We start from the raw sequence: 17,147 nt of genomic DNA, 5'->3' as shown, positions 1-17,147 counted from the left end.
CTGCCCAGAGAAGTTGTGGATGCAACATCCCTGGAAGTCTTCAAGTCCAGGTTGGATGGGAATTTGAGCAACCTGGTTTAGTGCAAGGTGTCCCCATGGTAGAGGAGCAGGCAGGGGGCAGGAAGTTGGAACTAGATGACGTCCGAGTTCCCTTCCAACACAAAGCATTCTGCAATGTTACTATTCTATTCTATGAAATCAGTCTAAAAAGCCTGTATAACCTATTTTTAACTCATAAAAGAAACCCTGATTGTACAAGATTGTATGTCTTAACATTACTAATATGTGGGTGATGGAAAGTAAATGTGTCAGATGAACATTCTTGATTGCCATCAGTCTATACAGCTTATCTTGTATCAAATTTATCTCCATTGTGCTAAAGGTAAGAGAAGTTAAGACTAATAAAACAAATTCTCTTCTCATTAAGACAAGACAATACATTTTACAAGACTTCAAATGTTGAATCTCAAGTGCTCTATTGAGTTACTAAATGTTTGCTTCCAAACCAAAATATTGGCTTTGTTAGTGCCAACATCATCCTAACACTTGTGATTTGATAGCAAGCTCAGTAATCTGGGAACCTGTTTCCCTCCTCCCTTCTATATATTTGTGCTTCCTGCTTAGATCAAGTGGTTGTATGCTAACAGCCACTATAAAAGTAGCAGTTCAAGTACATTTTACCATCCCAGAAAGCTGTAACACAGGATGGTTAGTCTAAAAAACACCAAGGATGAAGTGCAAGGCCATTTGCACTGAGAAGTTGCCAAATGGAACCATATGCAAAATGGCAAGAAGTACCAGAACTACAACTCTTATCCAGCTTGATATGTTTTCTGAAAGGGGAGAGTACCAATTATAGTCTTCAGCATAAATAACACACTTTAAAAACTACCAATAAAGGGATTTGCCAATTTAAAAGTTAGTTGTTGATTGTACAAAGAACGAGCCATATACTTCTCACTCTTTGCCTCCTTGTTCTCCTCAGGAGTCCATTACCTTTCACAAAGAAAATTTTAGCTATCAAACTTGTCCATAAATTTTGCCGCTGAGTGTGAAACCATCCAGTTAGCATATACACTATCATTTGCATATCTTGAAAACACAGAGTTAGTGCCATCGAATCTTGTGAGTGGAACGGGGCTCTCCTCAGGCCAGTTCGGGTATGACATGCCTAAAAATGAAAACAGATAATTTTTTCTGCACTGAAGAACCATAACTTCATGTGCAGACAGTAAGGCCCTTGGCAAAACTCCCTTCAATACTTTAAGCCAGTCCACTGGATTTTGTCCCAAATCAATTCATATAAATGATGTTTTGAAATCCCTGAAGCACAAATTCTGATGCAGACAAAAACCCTGGATAAATTAAAGTGCTTACTCGATAAAAAATTGTGTGCGTGCATGCACATGTGCATAATAAAAAGCGAAGAATTGTTCTTCTCATAAGCCTCCAACTTTCCATAATTTTATATTTTAACAATCACGTAGCAATATATTGCTTTGCAAGAGGAAGTTCTTGCTGTACAGGAAATGCTCCAAGAATTAATAAACATATTTGGGACAGGATCCAAAGTCCATTTCAATGATAGAGTATTTCCATTTACTTAAATGGGCGCTTTTCCTTTGGCTTCAGTGAGGTTCTGGGGACACTTTCACACCCTCACTAGGGATCCCCTCCTTAATTTCAGAAAATCCCAGGAGCACAACTGAGTAAAGTCCAACAAAGTGCTGAGCACTCCTGTCTTGGTTCAGCATTTAAAGTTGCATTTCAGGCCTGTAATTATTTGCATTGATTCCAGTAACTCCTTCTGTGTTTAGGCATAAGTGATCACCAAAATGGATGCAGAGTGCTTAGCACTATGTTGATTCAGCTGTGCAAGCACAGAACCATAGCAGGGTTGAGAGTTTCAAAAACAAGAAATCTGATTCTGTTGCTTATTAAGCATTCAGCATCTGCCATCAACCTTGTGGCAACTTTTTACTTTTACTTCATTCTTTTAACAATCTGACCACTACGTGCCCCAAAATCAACATGAGTTGAGAAAACCTAATAAAGAAAATAATAGCTAAGGTATAGATCAAAAATAGACCCAAAGCCATGTATTAATGGCAACTTTAAAAAGAAAAGATCCAACTTTTCAAAAGTCATACTGCTTGAAGAATGAAAAAAGTATCTGTGATGTTAGTATCTAAAACCATGTAGAATATTTAATCAGAAGACAAAATATAGGAGTTTTGGCAAGAACCATTTTTACTGTCCATCTCACCATCACAATATGAAAGCATATGTTCTTTTAAAAACACTTGCTACATCATTCAGTCGAAGTTTAGTACTAACATGTTCATAACAAATCAAAGGACGTGAAAACAGCTGAGTGTATTTTCAAAATGTCCACTGTTAATTAAGTTTTCAAAGGATTTTACATGTCAGTTTAGTCTGTATATAATATTTATATACAGTATTTCTACCTTCTGTATATAATAATCTGTTTTCATCCTATGATACATTAAATACATTTCAGCTTATAGATCCAAAATGTACTAATAGCAGCTGAAATTTAGACATCCTTCTTAATAAATGAAAAATGTTGCAGATGAGTCCTATCGTTGAGTTATGACAAAAAACAGTATTTAAAAAAAAAAAGTCTATTGCTTAAATTAGAGGTGCAGAATCTAACATATTTTAAATGTTGTAGCCTCCCCCAACAGTATAGTTGAATTAGATACTCATTAGCATTTTATATTTCCCCTGAGAATACTTCCCTGATCTTTTTTTTTTGCTTTTACTGTATGATATCTAGTCATTTTACTTATTTTCACATCCTTTTAAAAATGTTTATTTTAGACACAGCTGCAAAATGACTAAAGGATGATCCTGATGCAAACTTTGACATTTACCAAAAGAAAAAACAAACAAACAAACAAACAAAAAAAACCCCAAAAGAAGCTTCCAAGCAAATTTTGATTGGCTTCATTCAGACAAGAAACACTGTAATGGAGTTACAGAGTCTGAGAACAGTGCAGAAGAAAAATCAACTTTTTTTGTGTGTTGCTAGAATCTAGTAAATGCATGTGAAATTCTACCATAGAGTTTGTTTTCAATCCATGTGGAAGGGAGGGTTCGAGGGAGGGGAGCATTATTACAGTCCACGAGAGGTGTCTCCTCTTCTGAGAGCCCATCATCGTACAGTAAGGAATCGGAAGGTGTGGAAGCTGCAAGGTCTAAGTAGTCCTGGGAAATGAATGCACAAAAAGCTGTGTTAATGCACGTGGCAGTGTTGCTGTTTGAGTATAAAGGATAAACGTGCACCTGCTTTCTTTACAACAAGGAACTGCAGACCCACTGCATTTATCTTTCTCTGGAACCTCTGGCCCCTGAGGAGGCTCTGCTTTCCAGCAGCCACAGCAGCTCTGGAAGCATCTGATTTGCCTGAACACTGTCCCTGCGAGAGACATATGAATACTTCCCCTACTTAATTCTGCACATTAGCTAAACACCCAAGAAACTGAAGAGCTGTCCTGACTGATTTGTTTGACCTTCAGCTTCTGGTATGCCTGATCCATGTGTATGCCTGAAATATATCTATGGAAATACATATGCATGCTTAAAGGACAAGGTATTCACATCTCATAATCATTTTACAAAAGCTATTACATAATGATGCATAAAATAACTATGTAAATATTGCCAAAGAAAGCTTCTGTTGCTGTTCTAAAACTAAGTATTTAGGTCACCGATAAGAATTCATTGGTTTATTTTATGTTGCTGAATTGCTTTGATGCAAAAAAAATGAATGTGAAGCATTTTCAACTAATTTAAAATGCAGTTTTTGCTTTCAAAATGGTTTTACTTTGGAAATTCACTGAAACATTTTAGCTTTTTATTTTTAAAAGATAAAATTACCCAATTTTATAAATGGAAAAACCTTTGGAATTTTTCATTCAGAAAGGAGAGAAGAAAAATTACTAACTTGTCAAGCTCTATTTTGGATTGGTTTTGTTTTAATTATGATGATAATTTCAGAAAGGCCTGCCAGCCCCTCTGTTACAAGTCTGTCCCTGGACATGCATACCTGTTGCATACAGATTCTCAGCTGCTGTAAGTCAGTGGCTGACACGTCAGAGTGATTTAATGTACAGCCCTAGACAGACCGTTCACTTTCCCATTTTTAATTGAGAATTTATTTTTACATTCACACTCTGAACACACTTGTTCCCATTTGTTGATTAGCCCAATGTAAATGCCACCACATTCTCAAATCCAATAATATCAGTTGCTGTTTTTTCCTCTGTTTTTCATTGGTAACTTCCCCCTTCCCGTAATTAGTATATTAAAAAAAAAATTAAGATTTTATGTGCAAGTAGGTATGTCTACATTTTATAAATAATGCAGCTTGGGCTTATATCTTTAGACCTCAGCATCCATTCATTCAAAGCAACTCTATACAGGATTATAATAGTTTTACAGTAACTTGGAGTGGTGGAATCATACAGCTTTCAGACCCCTGATTGCATGAAGTACTACATTCTTCTAGTTCTGGCTCTCTAAGGTTATTTATTCAGGAGAGGAATTCAGGAGTAACTTTTCACAGTAATTTTTAAATTACTACTATTATTTAAAGAAAATAGACGGGTTAAGGATAATCCACCCACATTTTGGGCTGATGTCACCAAAGCCATTATAACAGGCAGTACTGATTTCAAAAAGCTGGATGCATGTGGAAGGAACTAGATACGTAAATACTTCAAGATTTGATGAAAAATAAGTTACTTTGCTTTAAAATAAAATTAAAAAGTAATGATTTCTCTACATTTGAACACAGATGACCACAAAAACTTTCAAAATCAATGCTTTCCACACTTACCCTACTCTTCACCATCATTTTCTCCAGTTCCTTGCTGATCTCAGTAAATGTTGGTCTTTTATCAGGTTCTTGCTTCCAGCAGCGCAACATGAGGTTGTACCTAGGACCCGTCACAGGGTGAAAAAAGCCCAAAACTGTTAGAAAAGAGTCATGCTTCTGCTCTAATGATTTCTAGCACTGAAGTTAACTGTGGCACAAAGGCCATCCACAAGTACATCAATCTCTGCTGTGAGTTCTGTGAAATGTTCCCTGGAATTAACAACTGACACTCACAACAATGGGCTTTTATTTTAAAGAGTCTTCATGAGTTTAAATGATGATGCACTTGGCTGTCCTTGAAGGACTGTAGTCTTAGGTTTCTTTCTTTATTTTCACTTTCTTAAGAGACCACCTCAAGTGTAGGGCAGCATGCCAGACTTCTAATTCACTTTGTTTGTATATGACACTGAAGAAATTTGTATATCAACCTGAAAAACTCTGTTGTTACACCAGAAAGTAGAATTTTGTTCTTCATTTGTTCAAACTCTTAAGTTTCCGTGAACTTTTCTTCGAAGTGAAGCCTAGCCTAAGACTATTTGCAGAAACTAATGCTCTTTTGAGTACTTCTATTACTGTTAGTTTGATTAAACCTGTATTTATTCTGTCTTTAACTGCTTTCTATAGCATAGAGCATGGAAAGGAAAGGGAACAGAATTAAAGTTTTATAAGTTGAGTGACTATCAGACAGACATTGGCAAGTTCTGGAAGTGTAACTCTCCAGCCTGTGCCATTCATGCTGTTTCTCTAGCTCAGGTGTTCTCAGGACTGAGTGATCTGCCCACACAAGTGCTCTAATAGTGGAAATAGTGGGCTATGAGAACTTACAGGAAGCTATTGAAAAGCACTGCATTTTATGCCTTCATCCATGATCTCTCTCTTACTTGACTGGGTATAGGAGAGAATGCAATTTAAGAAAAATGGTCCTTAAAGTGGGCTTTCACAGGCTGTCAAAAAAACTTCTGAGTAAAACAGAAAAACATCTGAAAAAAGTCAGAAAACCATGTTTTAGCTTCAATTAAAAAAATCCCAGAAACTCAGATGTGGTCAGCTTGCCATAATTATAAATGACATAACACGTTTGAGGAATGAGTATTCCCCACTGAGATGAAACAAAGAAAAAATTAGTATTTTTTTCTTAGACAATATTTGCCAATCATTCTTGTAAACTTCTACACTGCCCTAAATTTGGAAATACTTAATGTTTTGTTCTGTATGTTAAAGAAAAAGGTTTATTATTTATACTATTATTTATTTAAAGCTTTTTTCTCAGCCCAGATGTGGCCAAAGCATCCTTCCAACTGAAAATCAGTCAAAAGAGTGGCCACAGTGATTAAAGCCTGGGAACTTTCAAAAAACCACAACCACGATCAAATCTGCAGGCTGAACATAAAATCATGCCTCATCTCCAAATGCCATGGAAGATCACAGACAGAAGATATTTTACATTGACTGTGTTTTAATAAATCAGACAACACATTATGAACTGTCTCCAAAGCCATGGGCTTATCAAGTCACAGAAAATTTTCATCTTTTAGGGTGTAGATTTCTGGGCCAAGGTATCATTTTTCCTCTGGAATGCCGTGACAACTAACAGACAATGACTGTGGATCGAATATCTGTCTCATTTGCAGAAAGTACTAAGACATTTTCTTGAATATTTCAGCTACCACTGTGTTTTATGGAATTTTCCTCCTTCTCCCACCCTCATAAGTTTTGAATGTGCAAACTCTTGTAATTGTTTGGCAAGCATGTTATTCAATACCCTACAAATGGTTTGGATATAGCTGTAGGCATTCTGTGGGCAACTTTTTCCCCTCTTTACTGTTCACTAATTTAATGACATTCTTTAAAGCACTACATATTTTGACTATATCTCTAAGATACACAGAATAGTATTTATGAGGTATTTATTTAAACCTTTTTTTCAAGTGTCTTTATTAATGTTTTATGAATCTAATCAGATCAAGAGTTACTTACATTTCTTCACTGCAGTTTTCTGGTCTCTCCATTCTATAGCCTGTTTTTAGGAGGTTAAAGAGTCTTTCAGGAGCAATACCTGGGTAAGGATTGCCTCCCAAAGTAACAATCTCCCATAGCAGAACTCCAAATGACCATCTGAAAAAAAAAAAAAAAGAGCTTTTATGTAGAGCAGTAGGTTTCAGGAGCTTAGTGTGGCATTTACACAACAGATCTCCTCCTAGTATTTTCAGAACCCAACAAAATTCAAGACACCTCAAAACCAGAGGGGCTGTACAGATGCAAGCAGGGCCATCCTTGTTCCCAAATACTGCTCATTGAAAAGGTTAGCAACCAAACAGTAGAGAAAACAGACAGCCCTTTTTTATCCATTGACAAAAGTTAACTATATCCTGGGAAGGTCCATCTTCTCTAGACAGCAGAAAGAGAAAGTCCTTCCTCTGGTGGCCCAGCCCAAAGGCTTGTTCCTCTTCTGCACGGTGCTCCTGCAGCAGTCTAACCTCCCTGATTAGCCCTTGTATTCAGAAATAACTCTGTAAATTAGATTTACACAATTACCACAAGACTTGTTCACTGTCTCGACCGTGAGACAACACAATGTGTTTATTTTAATCATAAAGTAACACCTTTGATATCAGCTGGTCTGTTGGGCCATTTCAGTGATTCAGGACTTAATTTTCTTCTTAGAGTTCATGAAAGAAGAGGAAAGAATTTCCTCTGGAAATACCAAATGCCTAAAAATGAAGTTAGACATAGAACAGAAGAAACCATTTTCTGAACTGAACAGAAGAAATAGTGAATTTTTAAACCTACTTTACTGCTGAGCTCTAACAAAAAGATCTTGCGCAATGGGTTAGAAATATTTAGAAAAATTAGTCCATTTCTGGAGAGCAAGCCAGGAGAAAAGAGGCAAAAATGTTTTTCTTTTCTTCGTGAAAGGCTTTTCGAGACACAAAGAAGCTACAAATCGCTCTGAATCTGCTCAACTGACAACTGACAAAATCTGGATGTTCGAAAGGAAGGAAGCCAGCCAACACTGGGGCTGCTCAATGGGATGCATCTGGAAGCAAAATTGCATACAATTTATGGAAAATGCTAGCTTTGGGCAATTTCTCTGTAAACCCCATTTTTAAGAAAATTTTAGGATGTGTTAGACACCTACTGCCAAAACAAACAGCCGTGTCTAATTCCCTATGAAAATTCCATCTCAAAATGTTAGCCAAATACCTCACCTCCTGTCTGACTCCATTCCACCTGTGCTTCTCACGTTTTAAAGAACAATGTTAACCCCAAAAAATACGGCAATAAAACTTCCAAAATGGTCAGAAAAGTCAAAGTGACTCTCACACAGTCCCAAGTGGTATGCTGCCATTCTTCTCCCTAATGCCTAATTCACTGAATTAATTTTTAATCATTCTGCACATTCTTGAAAGCTTATGAATATTTATAGCATTTTCATATACTTTATTAATATTTCTCCTCATACCCTTTTTGAAGCCAATTATGCTCTGCCATCAGGTTATAATTCTGTCCATGATTAATTCAAATAAACTTTGGAGCATGGCAGGTTTTATTTTTAAAATCCACTTCTGCTCAAGAGGAATTTTACAGAATATGGAAGGAGATCAGATGAACAATTTCTTAATGGAAGTTGTTTAGTAAGTGAACATATTAGAACAGAATGCTGTAGAGTGCTGCAGTACTTTCAGATTGTTATACAAATTAAGTACTATGGGAGGAGAAATGAAAAATTTCCCACTGTGTTATGTTTAATGCCGAATAAAAATATGATCACAAAAAGCCAGGAAAGAAAAGTATGTGAAGAGGAAGATAGTAGGTTAGCTTTCCACTGGTGTCATCGACCTCTGAAGCAAAAATGGGGTTTTTGTAAATGCTGGCAAGTGGTACTGCTATTAAGCTCTGCTAACCACTAACTATACAGAACAGCTTGAGAAGGAAGAGGGTGGAAAACAGAAACACAGAACATCAGAAAAAAGAGCATATTGGAATGGTTGCTGAGTAATGTGTTCACCTAAAATACAACTGCATCACCACAAACAACAAAGAATATCCATAAAATAATATTTTCAGAGTGCAATTATCTAAAAATATCAATCAATGCTGCAAAAGAAGTACTTCATTGATCAGTCTGCTGCTGCTGAAATGTCATCGTGGAACCTGGTGCTGGAGAGGATTTGCTCTGCAACTGTGTGTGTGTGTGTGCATGTCTCAGTTCTGCTCTGCAGGAACCTGGCTAAACTAGGAGCTGCTACACAGCAAAGGTGACCCAGCAGTGAGTCAAAGGCACCGTGTAAACACAGCAGACACCTGGACCCTTTCTGGCACTGCATGGAGCACACGTGCACAGCACAGTGCCGGGCTCCTGAGGCATCTCCAGGAAAGCTGCTCAATCAGCACAGCTCGACATGGAGATCCTAAGGCAGCCCTGGGGAGCAGGGAAGCTACACAGCCCCAGCACACTGTGTTGCCCAGGGCTTTGAGCTTGCTTGCTTGATGCCAGCTGGGCAATCTCTGCATGGTGTTGGATGCCATGGAGAAGAAACAGGCTCCTGGGCTTACTTAATAGCAGTGCATCAGGAAAACGAAATGGGAGGAATGCTATTGGATCCAGATGATCAATCAGCAATCAAAGAAGAGGCAGTTACATGACAACACAACCTGTTCTGACCCCAAACCATAGTGACAAAACTGTTTTGAAGAAAATGAAGAAATTAAAAATATGCTAAGAAGTTTTTAAAGGAATTTAAATGATTCTCTGGGAAAAGTAACTTTAGAGAAGCAAGCCAGCACAACGGGTGCTCTGAGGAGGATAAAAAGGGACCCAGAAAAACCTGTAAGCTGACCTAAGTAAAAGTGACATTCTCTCAAGAATTATCCCTATTTTTTTCTTTTCTTACTCCAGTGGAAAATACTTTGGAAATTCATTTTGTAAGGAATTTCCAAGCCATGCAAAATATTTTATTTCACTAGAACTGCTCTGACCTGCAGAGTAAAAAGCGAAGGGTAATAATTTTAGAAGTACAAATCTAAAGGTGCGTATTTCGACATACTGCTATTATCAAAGTGTTTTTCCTCTTGAAGTGCCATGCCACCCAAATCGGCATTTTACTCCATTTGAGTGCAACAAAAACATTACTTGAGTCAGATGCTCTCTTTCAAGGCAAACTTAGAAGGTATCAAGATGCTACCAATTAGAAAATCAGGCCTAAGTACTGTGGCTTTTATAGCCCTTTGGAGGTTTTTCTCCTAAATAAATAATCCTTAGTTTTAGTGTCTGCCTGGTGACTAGTCACAAGCATCGTTCACCCTAGAGAGAAAGAAATGAAAGTATCTGATCCTGAATTAAAAATGTGTCTACAAACTCTCCTCTGCCTGGCTCCATGCTTATCAGACATGGAAACAGCTTAGCTGTGGTTGCTTTGCCTCCTCTTCATCACATGTGGAGGTTACAGCATATCCATCTTCAGGGTCTCTGTTTCCCTAATCATGAAAATGAGCTTGTATCTTGGCACTGAAACTGGATTGAGCTGACTGGCATTAAATTTAACTGGAGTTCTGTCATTGATTTCAATAGGAGAGAGGTGAGGCAAAAAATTCCCCTTCCTTTCTTTCACTGCATCCCTCACCCATCACCCAGTATTACAGGCAAGTGATGAACAGCACTGAGAAGTTCAGGTATCACCATTATCTGTAGCAACCTCTACTAACTTGTGCCTATATATTCAAAGTCAATCATGTCAAATGAACAGATCCAACCCTTGCTGATTTCAACAGGAATTACAAATACCTCTGATAATCTTTTATTCAGATTTAATTCAACAGCAAAATTCTTAGGTATCACTGCCAGTTGATGGTGCCACCCAAGACTTCCTTCATGTTTCTTTCCAAGAGTAACAGCTTTGACTCCTACATACCTTGCTGTGCTTCCTCCCCCAGCTCCGTAAACAAGCACACAAACCAGAAAGTATTCAAGAATTTACACTTACACATCACTTTGTGTGGTGTAGATATGGTCAAATAGGGACTCTATGGCCATCCATTTCACAGGGATTCGACCCTAGAAGGTAAAAAAGCAGTAATGGTCAGAAAATTAAATTTCCAAGTGAGAAAACAAGGTATTTATCTTCAAAATGATAAAACACAGTCTATCCATACTACAGCATTTGCCAATGGGCTTAATGATTTGGCATTTCATAAGAAAAACAGTGAGGAGAATAACTGTAAGAGTTTTTAAAATCACTCATTCATGTCTTTTCACACACTTCAGCAATCTAATTATGTTCAATAAGCGGCGGTCACCAGTTTAAGTTAATTCAACTCTTAACAAAGAACTTTGAAAATGTGCAAATGCAAAAATTATGAGGAATGATGGTTAAAGAGGAAGAGCTATCTCATTTTTACCAGGGATGATGCATAAATGGAAGCACCTGGATGTTACAGTTACCTCTGGTTTCAGAACTGAACCTGGACAGGGATATTTGGTTACTAGTTTCTAAATGGAATCTGTAAGTTGCTCTTTTCACTGGAAGAAATTCCCTGAGCAAATCTGAGAAAACCACCCCAAATATTAATGAAAATCTAGGTTTGCAAAATTTCCAAGATATTTCATAACCTTCACAATATGACTAGCATTCATATGCCTTACTTCTCATTCTCATTAAATTCATATATATCTATGCAAAAACTATTTCAGTTGGATTTGAAACTTGTTCTTCCTACTCAAATTCCTCTTTTCCCTGCTTCCCCATGCAAGCAGACAGATGCTTGTTAGGCTCTGAATAATACTACAGTGACAAGTGTCTCAGAAGTAAAGAGCAAATATCTGCTCAGTACATCATGCCCCACCAAATGAAACTAAACTGCCGAACTGCCTCTATGTAAATGCATTACTCTTAAAATACGGAGCACCTGGTATAAATCAATGTAAAAACACATCCATCAGAAGATAGCCAAATGAACATGGCAATGCCCTTTTAGGTAAGATCATGTCTTCTAGAAGTTTTTTTTTTCTTATTTTGACTTATGAAACATTCACACAAAATGGCCTTTAAAAACAGGGAAAGCTAAACTAAAAATTCACAGTATTTATGGAAATCTTCTCATAAAATTTTAAGATTTTCACACGCAAAAAAATTCTTGAGAGTTGGCAACTCTTTCATATTAAGCCATAGAGGGAACTGAACCACCACTGCTCGTTTGACAAAGTCAGTGGGAAGCTGTGGTCATGAACATCACAGTCTAGCCCAGGAGTGACTTGTGGAAGTTCTGCTGGTGTCAGCGACAGGTGGATGCGAACAGGCAGAAAGGATTTACCTTGCTGTATTTGACAGGAGCTGTCAAAGAATAAATAACCAGCAAGCCTTACCCTCCTAGTCTCGAAGTTATAATGCTCAAGCATTTCTCTTTTCTTTACTGTAGGAAAGCAGTAACATAATAACTGGCCTTTGCATCAAATTTACTCTCACAGTCCTGCAGGTGAAACATTACCCTGGGCTGTCTCCTGCCATGAGCACTGTGAGAAGACAGGACTGTCCAGGCGCCCAACAATAATTTACTGTTGCAGGAGAAAGACAACTGCTTTAAATAACCTCCAGCAGATATCATGAGCTCCTCAACTACCCTGACCTGTAATGTACCACTTTAATTTAGCATCTTTCTTACATTTAGAAGTATTTACAAGAGGGCTTTGCTTCAGGTCTTCTGCATATAAGAGATCATTCCTGAAATTAGGAACTTGATATAAATTGTCTATACCTTTTTCAACTCCTTGGTACTTTTAGTTCATATTTTTAATTATAAATAGAAAGAGAGAAAGAAAAAAGATGGGGTTTTTTGTTTGTGTTTTCATGTAGTTTGATGAAGAACTGGATAAATAAGGAGTGGAATGAGAGGACTGAATAAACAAAGAGTGGAAGAGGTAATAGTTACTTAAAGACAATCTATATTTTACATATATATATGGATTGCTATCCCACTGATTAATCTCATAATTTTGCTTCATTGTCATTTTTATTTCCTCAAAATATTTAAGTAAATAAAAATAGCAATTATCCTTTTCATCCATGCTCAAGTCCCACAGTATGAATTCATTTTCTTGATTAGGCAATAATTTCAACTACTGCTTTTAATGTGCACTGTACCTTGCTCCTCTTTACATACGAATCTTCCTCATATACATCACGTGAGAGGCCAAAATCAGAAATCTTCATTTTGCGCCCTTCTGCCACCAACACATTCCTGGCTGCTAAATCCCGATGCACAAGCTTTTGGAAGGAAACAACAGGAGTGTTTATGCTTCTTGTGGAGGAACCAGCTGCTCCACATCTACCACATGCTGAGATCACCACTGCCCTGCCCTACCTTCATCTCTGCAAGGTACTGCATCCCTCGGGATATCTGCCATGCAAACGATATCAGGTCTCCCATTGTTAAGGCTCTCTCATCAGGGTTATCCAAGTAACTGGAATTTCTGTTGCCATCACTGCCCACGTAGCTCGGACCTACTTTTCGACTTTCCCTGAGGAAACTGCGCAAGGAGCCGTATTTGGCGTATTCCACAATTAAATACAGTGGGCCTGAAATAAACACACAGGTCAGTAAACAATTAATAGATAACCATTTTAGAGGGGCTTTTTAAACAAGTCTCTCTTCTAATCAGCACATTGTTTTCAACAGTTGGAGGCTCCAAACACCTCTGCCCTTTATGTAAAAAGCACTGAGTCAGCCATGAAATAAGAACATTTTTAGCTTAGATCCTCTATGCGAAGAGAATGAATTTCAAGTTAAATCAAAGCACAATGCTGCCTCTTGCCTATATTCCCTCATCTAGATAATCTGAGACCAAAAAAACAGATGACCTTCACACAAATAGGATCTGTGAAACAGCCTAACTTAGAGAAACTTTAAAATAAAAATAATCTTCTTGAGCTTGTTGATACTGAGCTCAAATCATCTGCTAATTCCAGCACTGTGTTTAAGGTGCCTTTTGAGAGCACTTAGAAACATTCTGGCATTACAAACCATTAATTTCTCCTCCCCATTAACCACATGAATAATACCTTCTCAGTGCTGTCATGCTAAATACATTTGTCTGCTGTATCAAAGCCCTCCTACCTCATACGTTAATGAATTAACTTGATATTTATTAAAAGCCTGTGACTCAGAAACATTTCACTTCCTTTGGGATGAAAAAACACATTGCACTGAAAAGAAAAAAAAAATAACCCGCCCCACTGGTTCATTACCTTACTAAGACTCAGAGATGACTCACTCCTGAATTATATTCTGTCTACAACTAAAAGTGACAATTGCAACAGAACTGGGTGGGCAAAGAAGGCAGGCCTTTGCCCGAGGTTGCAGAATCCATACTGTGATTTTAGGCTGCACAACTGCAGATGCAAAAGGAAGATAATGTTGCCATGCCACTTTATTTAAAATGAGCAATTCCTGTGCACAACAAAATTTGCTTCACTGGGAATTTATAATACATGTGTCTGCAGATTTTTCCCCTTGAAATATACCTGTTGATGATTGTGGCTTTTAGAAATCATTTCATAACAACAGGGAGACAACAGTTTCATGAGAGTGGAGGAAAACTGCGTATCAACCTAACTATCCAGCTATATTTATCTGTATATGCGTGTAGTTACCTTTTTGCATTGTTTTAGCATAAATAATAATAATAACGAAAACTAAATTAAACTTGAAATATACCTCATATTTGAAAACACTTACTGATTCTTAACATAATATACAAATATATATTGATTGGAAGGGAATTTGTAGGAGACTTGTTAATTTAAAATAGCTTCAGAATCAAAATGTGCATTGAAGAAAACCACAGGAAGAATGCTTAGTTACACTGAATTAGTATTTCCCCTTCCTTTCAAATACCTTTTTTTTAGATAGCCCTCTTTTTTCAGCCAACAGCAAATTCAAAAGGTGCTCAGCAATTATTAAGCAGTTGTTGAAATCCATCAACTAACTGAATTTTATTTCCTTTCTTGATGGTTTTATCTTAATAATGAGCTTTTAATATTTACCATCTTGACTGCAGGCTCCATAAAGTTTGATGACATGAGGATGGTTGACTTGTTTCAAAAGGTTGAACTCTGACAGGAGATCTCGCAGCTCACTCTGGGAAGCATTTTCTGCAGAAAGTGACCAAACACAATTTTGGTTAGCAAAGCATCCCTCAAGAGTTCTCTGTGTACCGTCTGAAGTATGACATCTACCATCTCTCCTGGCGTTAACAAGAGGCTGGAAAACTCCATACTTCCCCACAGGAGAGAAATTTTCCCATCTCCAGTGTCCTGCAGTCATTCACATCAGAACCAAGTGAACGTGACTGCTGCTGCTCTGGCTTGGTAGCAGCCTGCTCCAAGCATTGCTCTGCCCTGATACAAATGACTACAGAACAAGGACGTCAGGCAAGAATCAGGACCAGAGTCTGTAATGTCTTAAAGATGCCATGAAATTATTACAGGCCTTTTCTATTGTTCTAAAGCAACTTCCTAAGGTGAATCAGTGCAATAAGAGCTTCAGAAGCATATGAAAGCCAAGATGTCACGTTGATCAAACAAAAAAAGACTCACTCCTTGTCCTGAATACATTTTCCAACAGAGTAAAAATCCACTAATCTGCTGGTCTACTCTTGTAGCATTCATCCATATTTAGAGTTCAGAAGCTAAATGTACAGTTCAGACTGATTTTTACTGGAGGACATGTATGCAGACTTCACTGATGCCAGTGAGAATCATGTGGCAACATATGGCCCCTAGAGGCTTTCTTAGCCTTTCAAGTGTTTTGTCTTTTTGCAGAATACTTCAGACTGACAAGCTTCCTCTTTGAGTGCACTGGGCCTTGAAGGAGATCCCTCGTCATAAAGACACCACAGGTCAGAGATAACCCTTCTTCTTCCTCATCCTTAATCTGACACAGAACCGGCCTGGACAGCTCTTCCAGTGTAATTACTGGGCATTGACAAGGATGTGTTCATCCTGACTTAAGGATAATAAAAACAAGTTTGCCTTCTACTCTTTGGTACTATACTGTATGGTTTTTTCATAAAGGCTGTGAGCACCAAAGGATTTATTTGCCTATTCACGTGAGACCAGTTTGCCCTGGTTAAGAAAATTGTTATTCTGTTCTACTGTATGTTTGTATCTGCCTGATATTATCTTGTACTCTGAATCTCCACTCAGAGTAGAGAATCTTCTACCCCAGGGAGCACAGTATCAGTTGGTCCCTCACTACTGATAAAGACTACAAAAACCACGTATTTATGTAAAACAAAAATTAAGAATGTCAACTTAATGCCTGTAAGAAAAGTCCTATTTTTGTAGTTCTAGAGCTGTATGATGTGAACAAACAGAACAGAACAAAATTCCCCATATACCATGCCTGTTTGTCTGCTGAAAAAACTAACTTTAAATTGAGACATTTAACTCTAAAGCTTTATGCCCCTTGTTTTAACAAATTGTGAATAATTTGTATTTATATATTGGTTGGTGTTTTCCCCTTTAATTTTATTGTAATGAGAGCATTCATATCAGGCAGGAGGTCAAATTTAATTCATATGAGAAAAGGGGCAATAATGGCCTGAAAAAAATTGTCCATCTGTTCCTTTAAACCTCCATCCATAGCTCCAAGACTGTTTTGGCTCAGCTAATTGCTCCCTGTTCCCTCCCCAGTACATAATGCCAAGTTGTCACAGTAGGGAGAGTCCTGCCCTGGTCTGTTCTTATCCAAATTGTGCCCATCTACCCAGCCCAGGCAGGAGATACCTTTTATGTAAGAAGAGGCTTCCCCATTAACACCCATTAACTGGTGTACCTACCACTGCCTTTTAGAGATCAGTCAGTGCATAACAGTCATGAACACTTGAACAAATGACCTGCTTTGCATCTGTTACAGGGAAAGAATGGGTAGTGTTGGCCTGATCCAAAATAACTGTCCTTTGTACTTCCTGGCAGCACTGCAAAGGCCACTCAAAGCTAATGCACTGCTCCTTATGCTTCAGCTGTCATGTGTGAGCTGTGAAGTTAAGCCAGTAATAGTACATAAATATTTGCAGAATGACAAATGTTTTCCACAGTCAAGTTGGAAAATGGAATTTCAGGTGACTATCTTCAATTTAATTTACATTACAGAGGGATTCATTAGAGCCTGAAGTATTACTGCAAATGTCAGATCAATTTATTAAAATAAGGAGCTTAAGATAAAGGTTCACTCCTTCACATTGTCA

The 17,147-nt window shown here is 37.7% G+C and overlaps 1 protein-coding gene across 2 annotated transcripts in view; it reads right to left on the bottom strand.

The window, feature by feature from the left end:
- Nucleotides 1-250: 250 nt before the first annotated feature.
- The window catches only part of RET (ret proto-oncogene), a 130,372-nt gene continuing 113,475 nt past the window's right edge, over nucleotides 251-17,147 (bottom strand). For both annotated transcript variants that reach the window (XM_048311757.1, XM_048311759.1), the window contains 8 exons: nucleotides 14,944-15,051; nucleotides 13,262-13,476; nucleotides 13,042-13,164; nucleotides 10,888-10,958; nucleotides 6,881-7,018; nucleotides 4,865-4,964; nucleotides 3,084-3,231; nucleotides 251-1,171 (listed from right to left, as the gene is read on the bottom strand). In XM_048311757.1, the coding sequence (XP_048167714.1) occupies nucleotides 1,014-1,171; nucleotides 3,084-3,231; nucleotides 4,865-4,964; nucleotides 6,881-7,018; nucleotides 10,888-10,958; nucleotides 13,042-13,164; nucleotides 13,262-13,476; nucleotides 14,944-15,051 (1,061 nt within the window). In that variant the 3' untranslated portion in view covers nucleotides 251-1,013. The remainder of the gene's footprint in view (nucleotides 1,172-3,083; nucleotides 3,232-4,864; nucleotides 4,965-6,880; nucleotides 7,019-10,887; nucleotides 10,959-13,041; nucleotides 13,165-13,261; nucleotides 13,477-14,943; nucleotides 15,052-17,147) is intronic.

The sequence above is a fragment of the Corvus hawaiiensis genome, chromosome 8 (assembly GCF_020740725.1).
Source record: "Corvus hawaiiensis isolate bCorHaw1 chromosome 8, bCorHaw1.pri.cur, whole genome shotgun sequence".
Taxonomy (NCBI): domain Eukaryota; kingdom Metazoa; phylum Chordata; class Aves; order Passeriformes; family Corvidae; genus Corvus; species Corvus hawaiiensis.
This window is presented reverse-complemented; position numbering and strand designations above follow the sequence as displayed.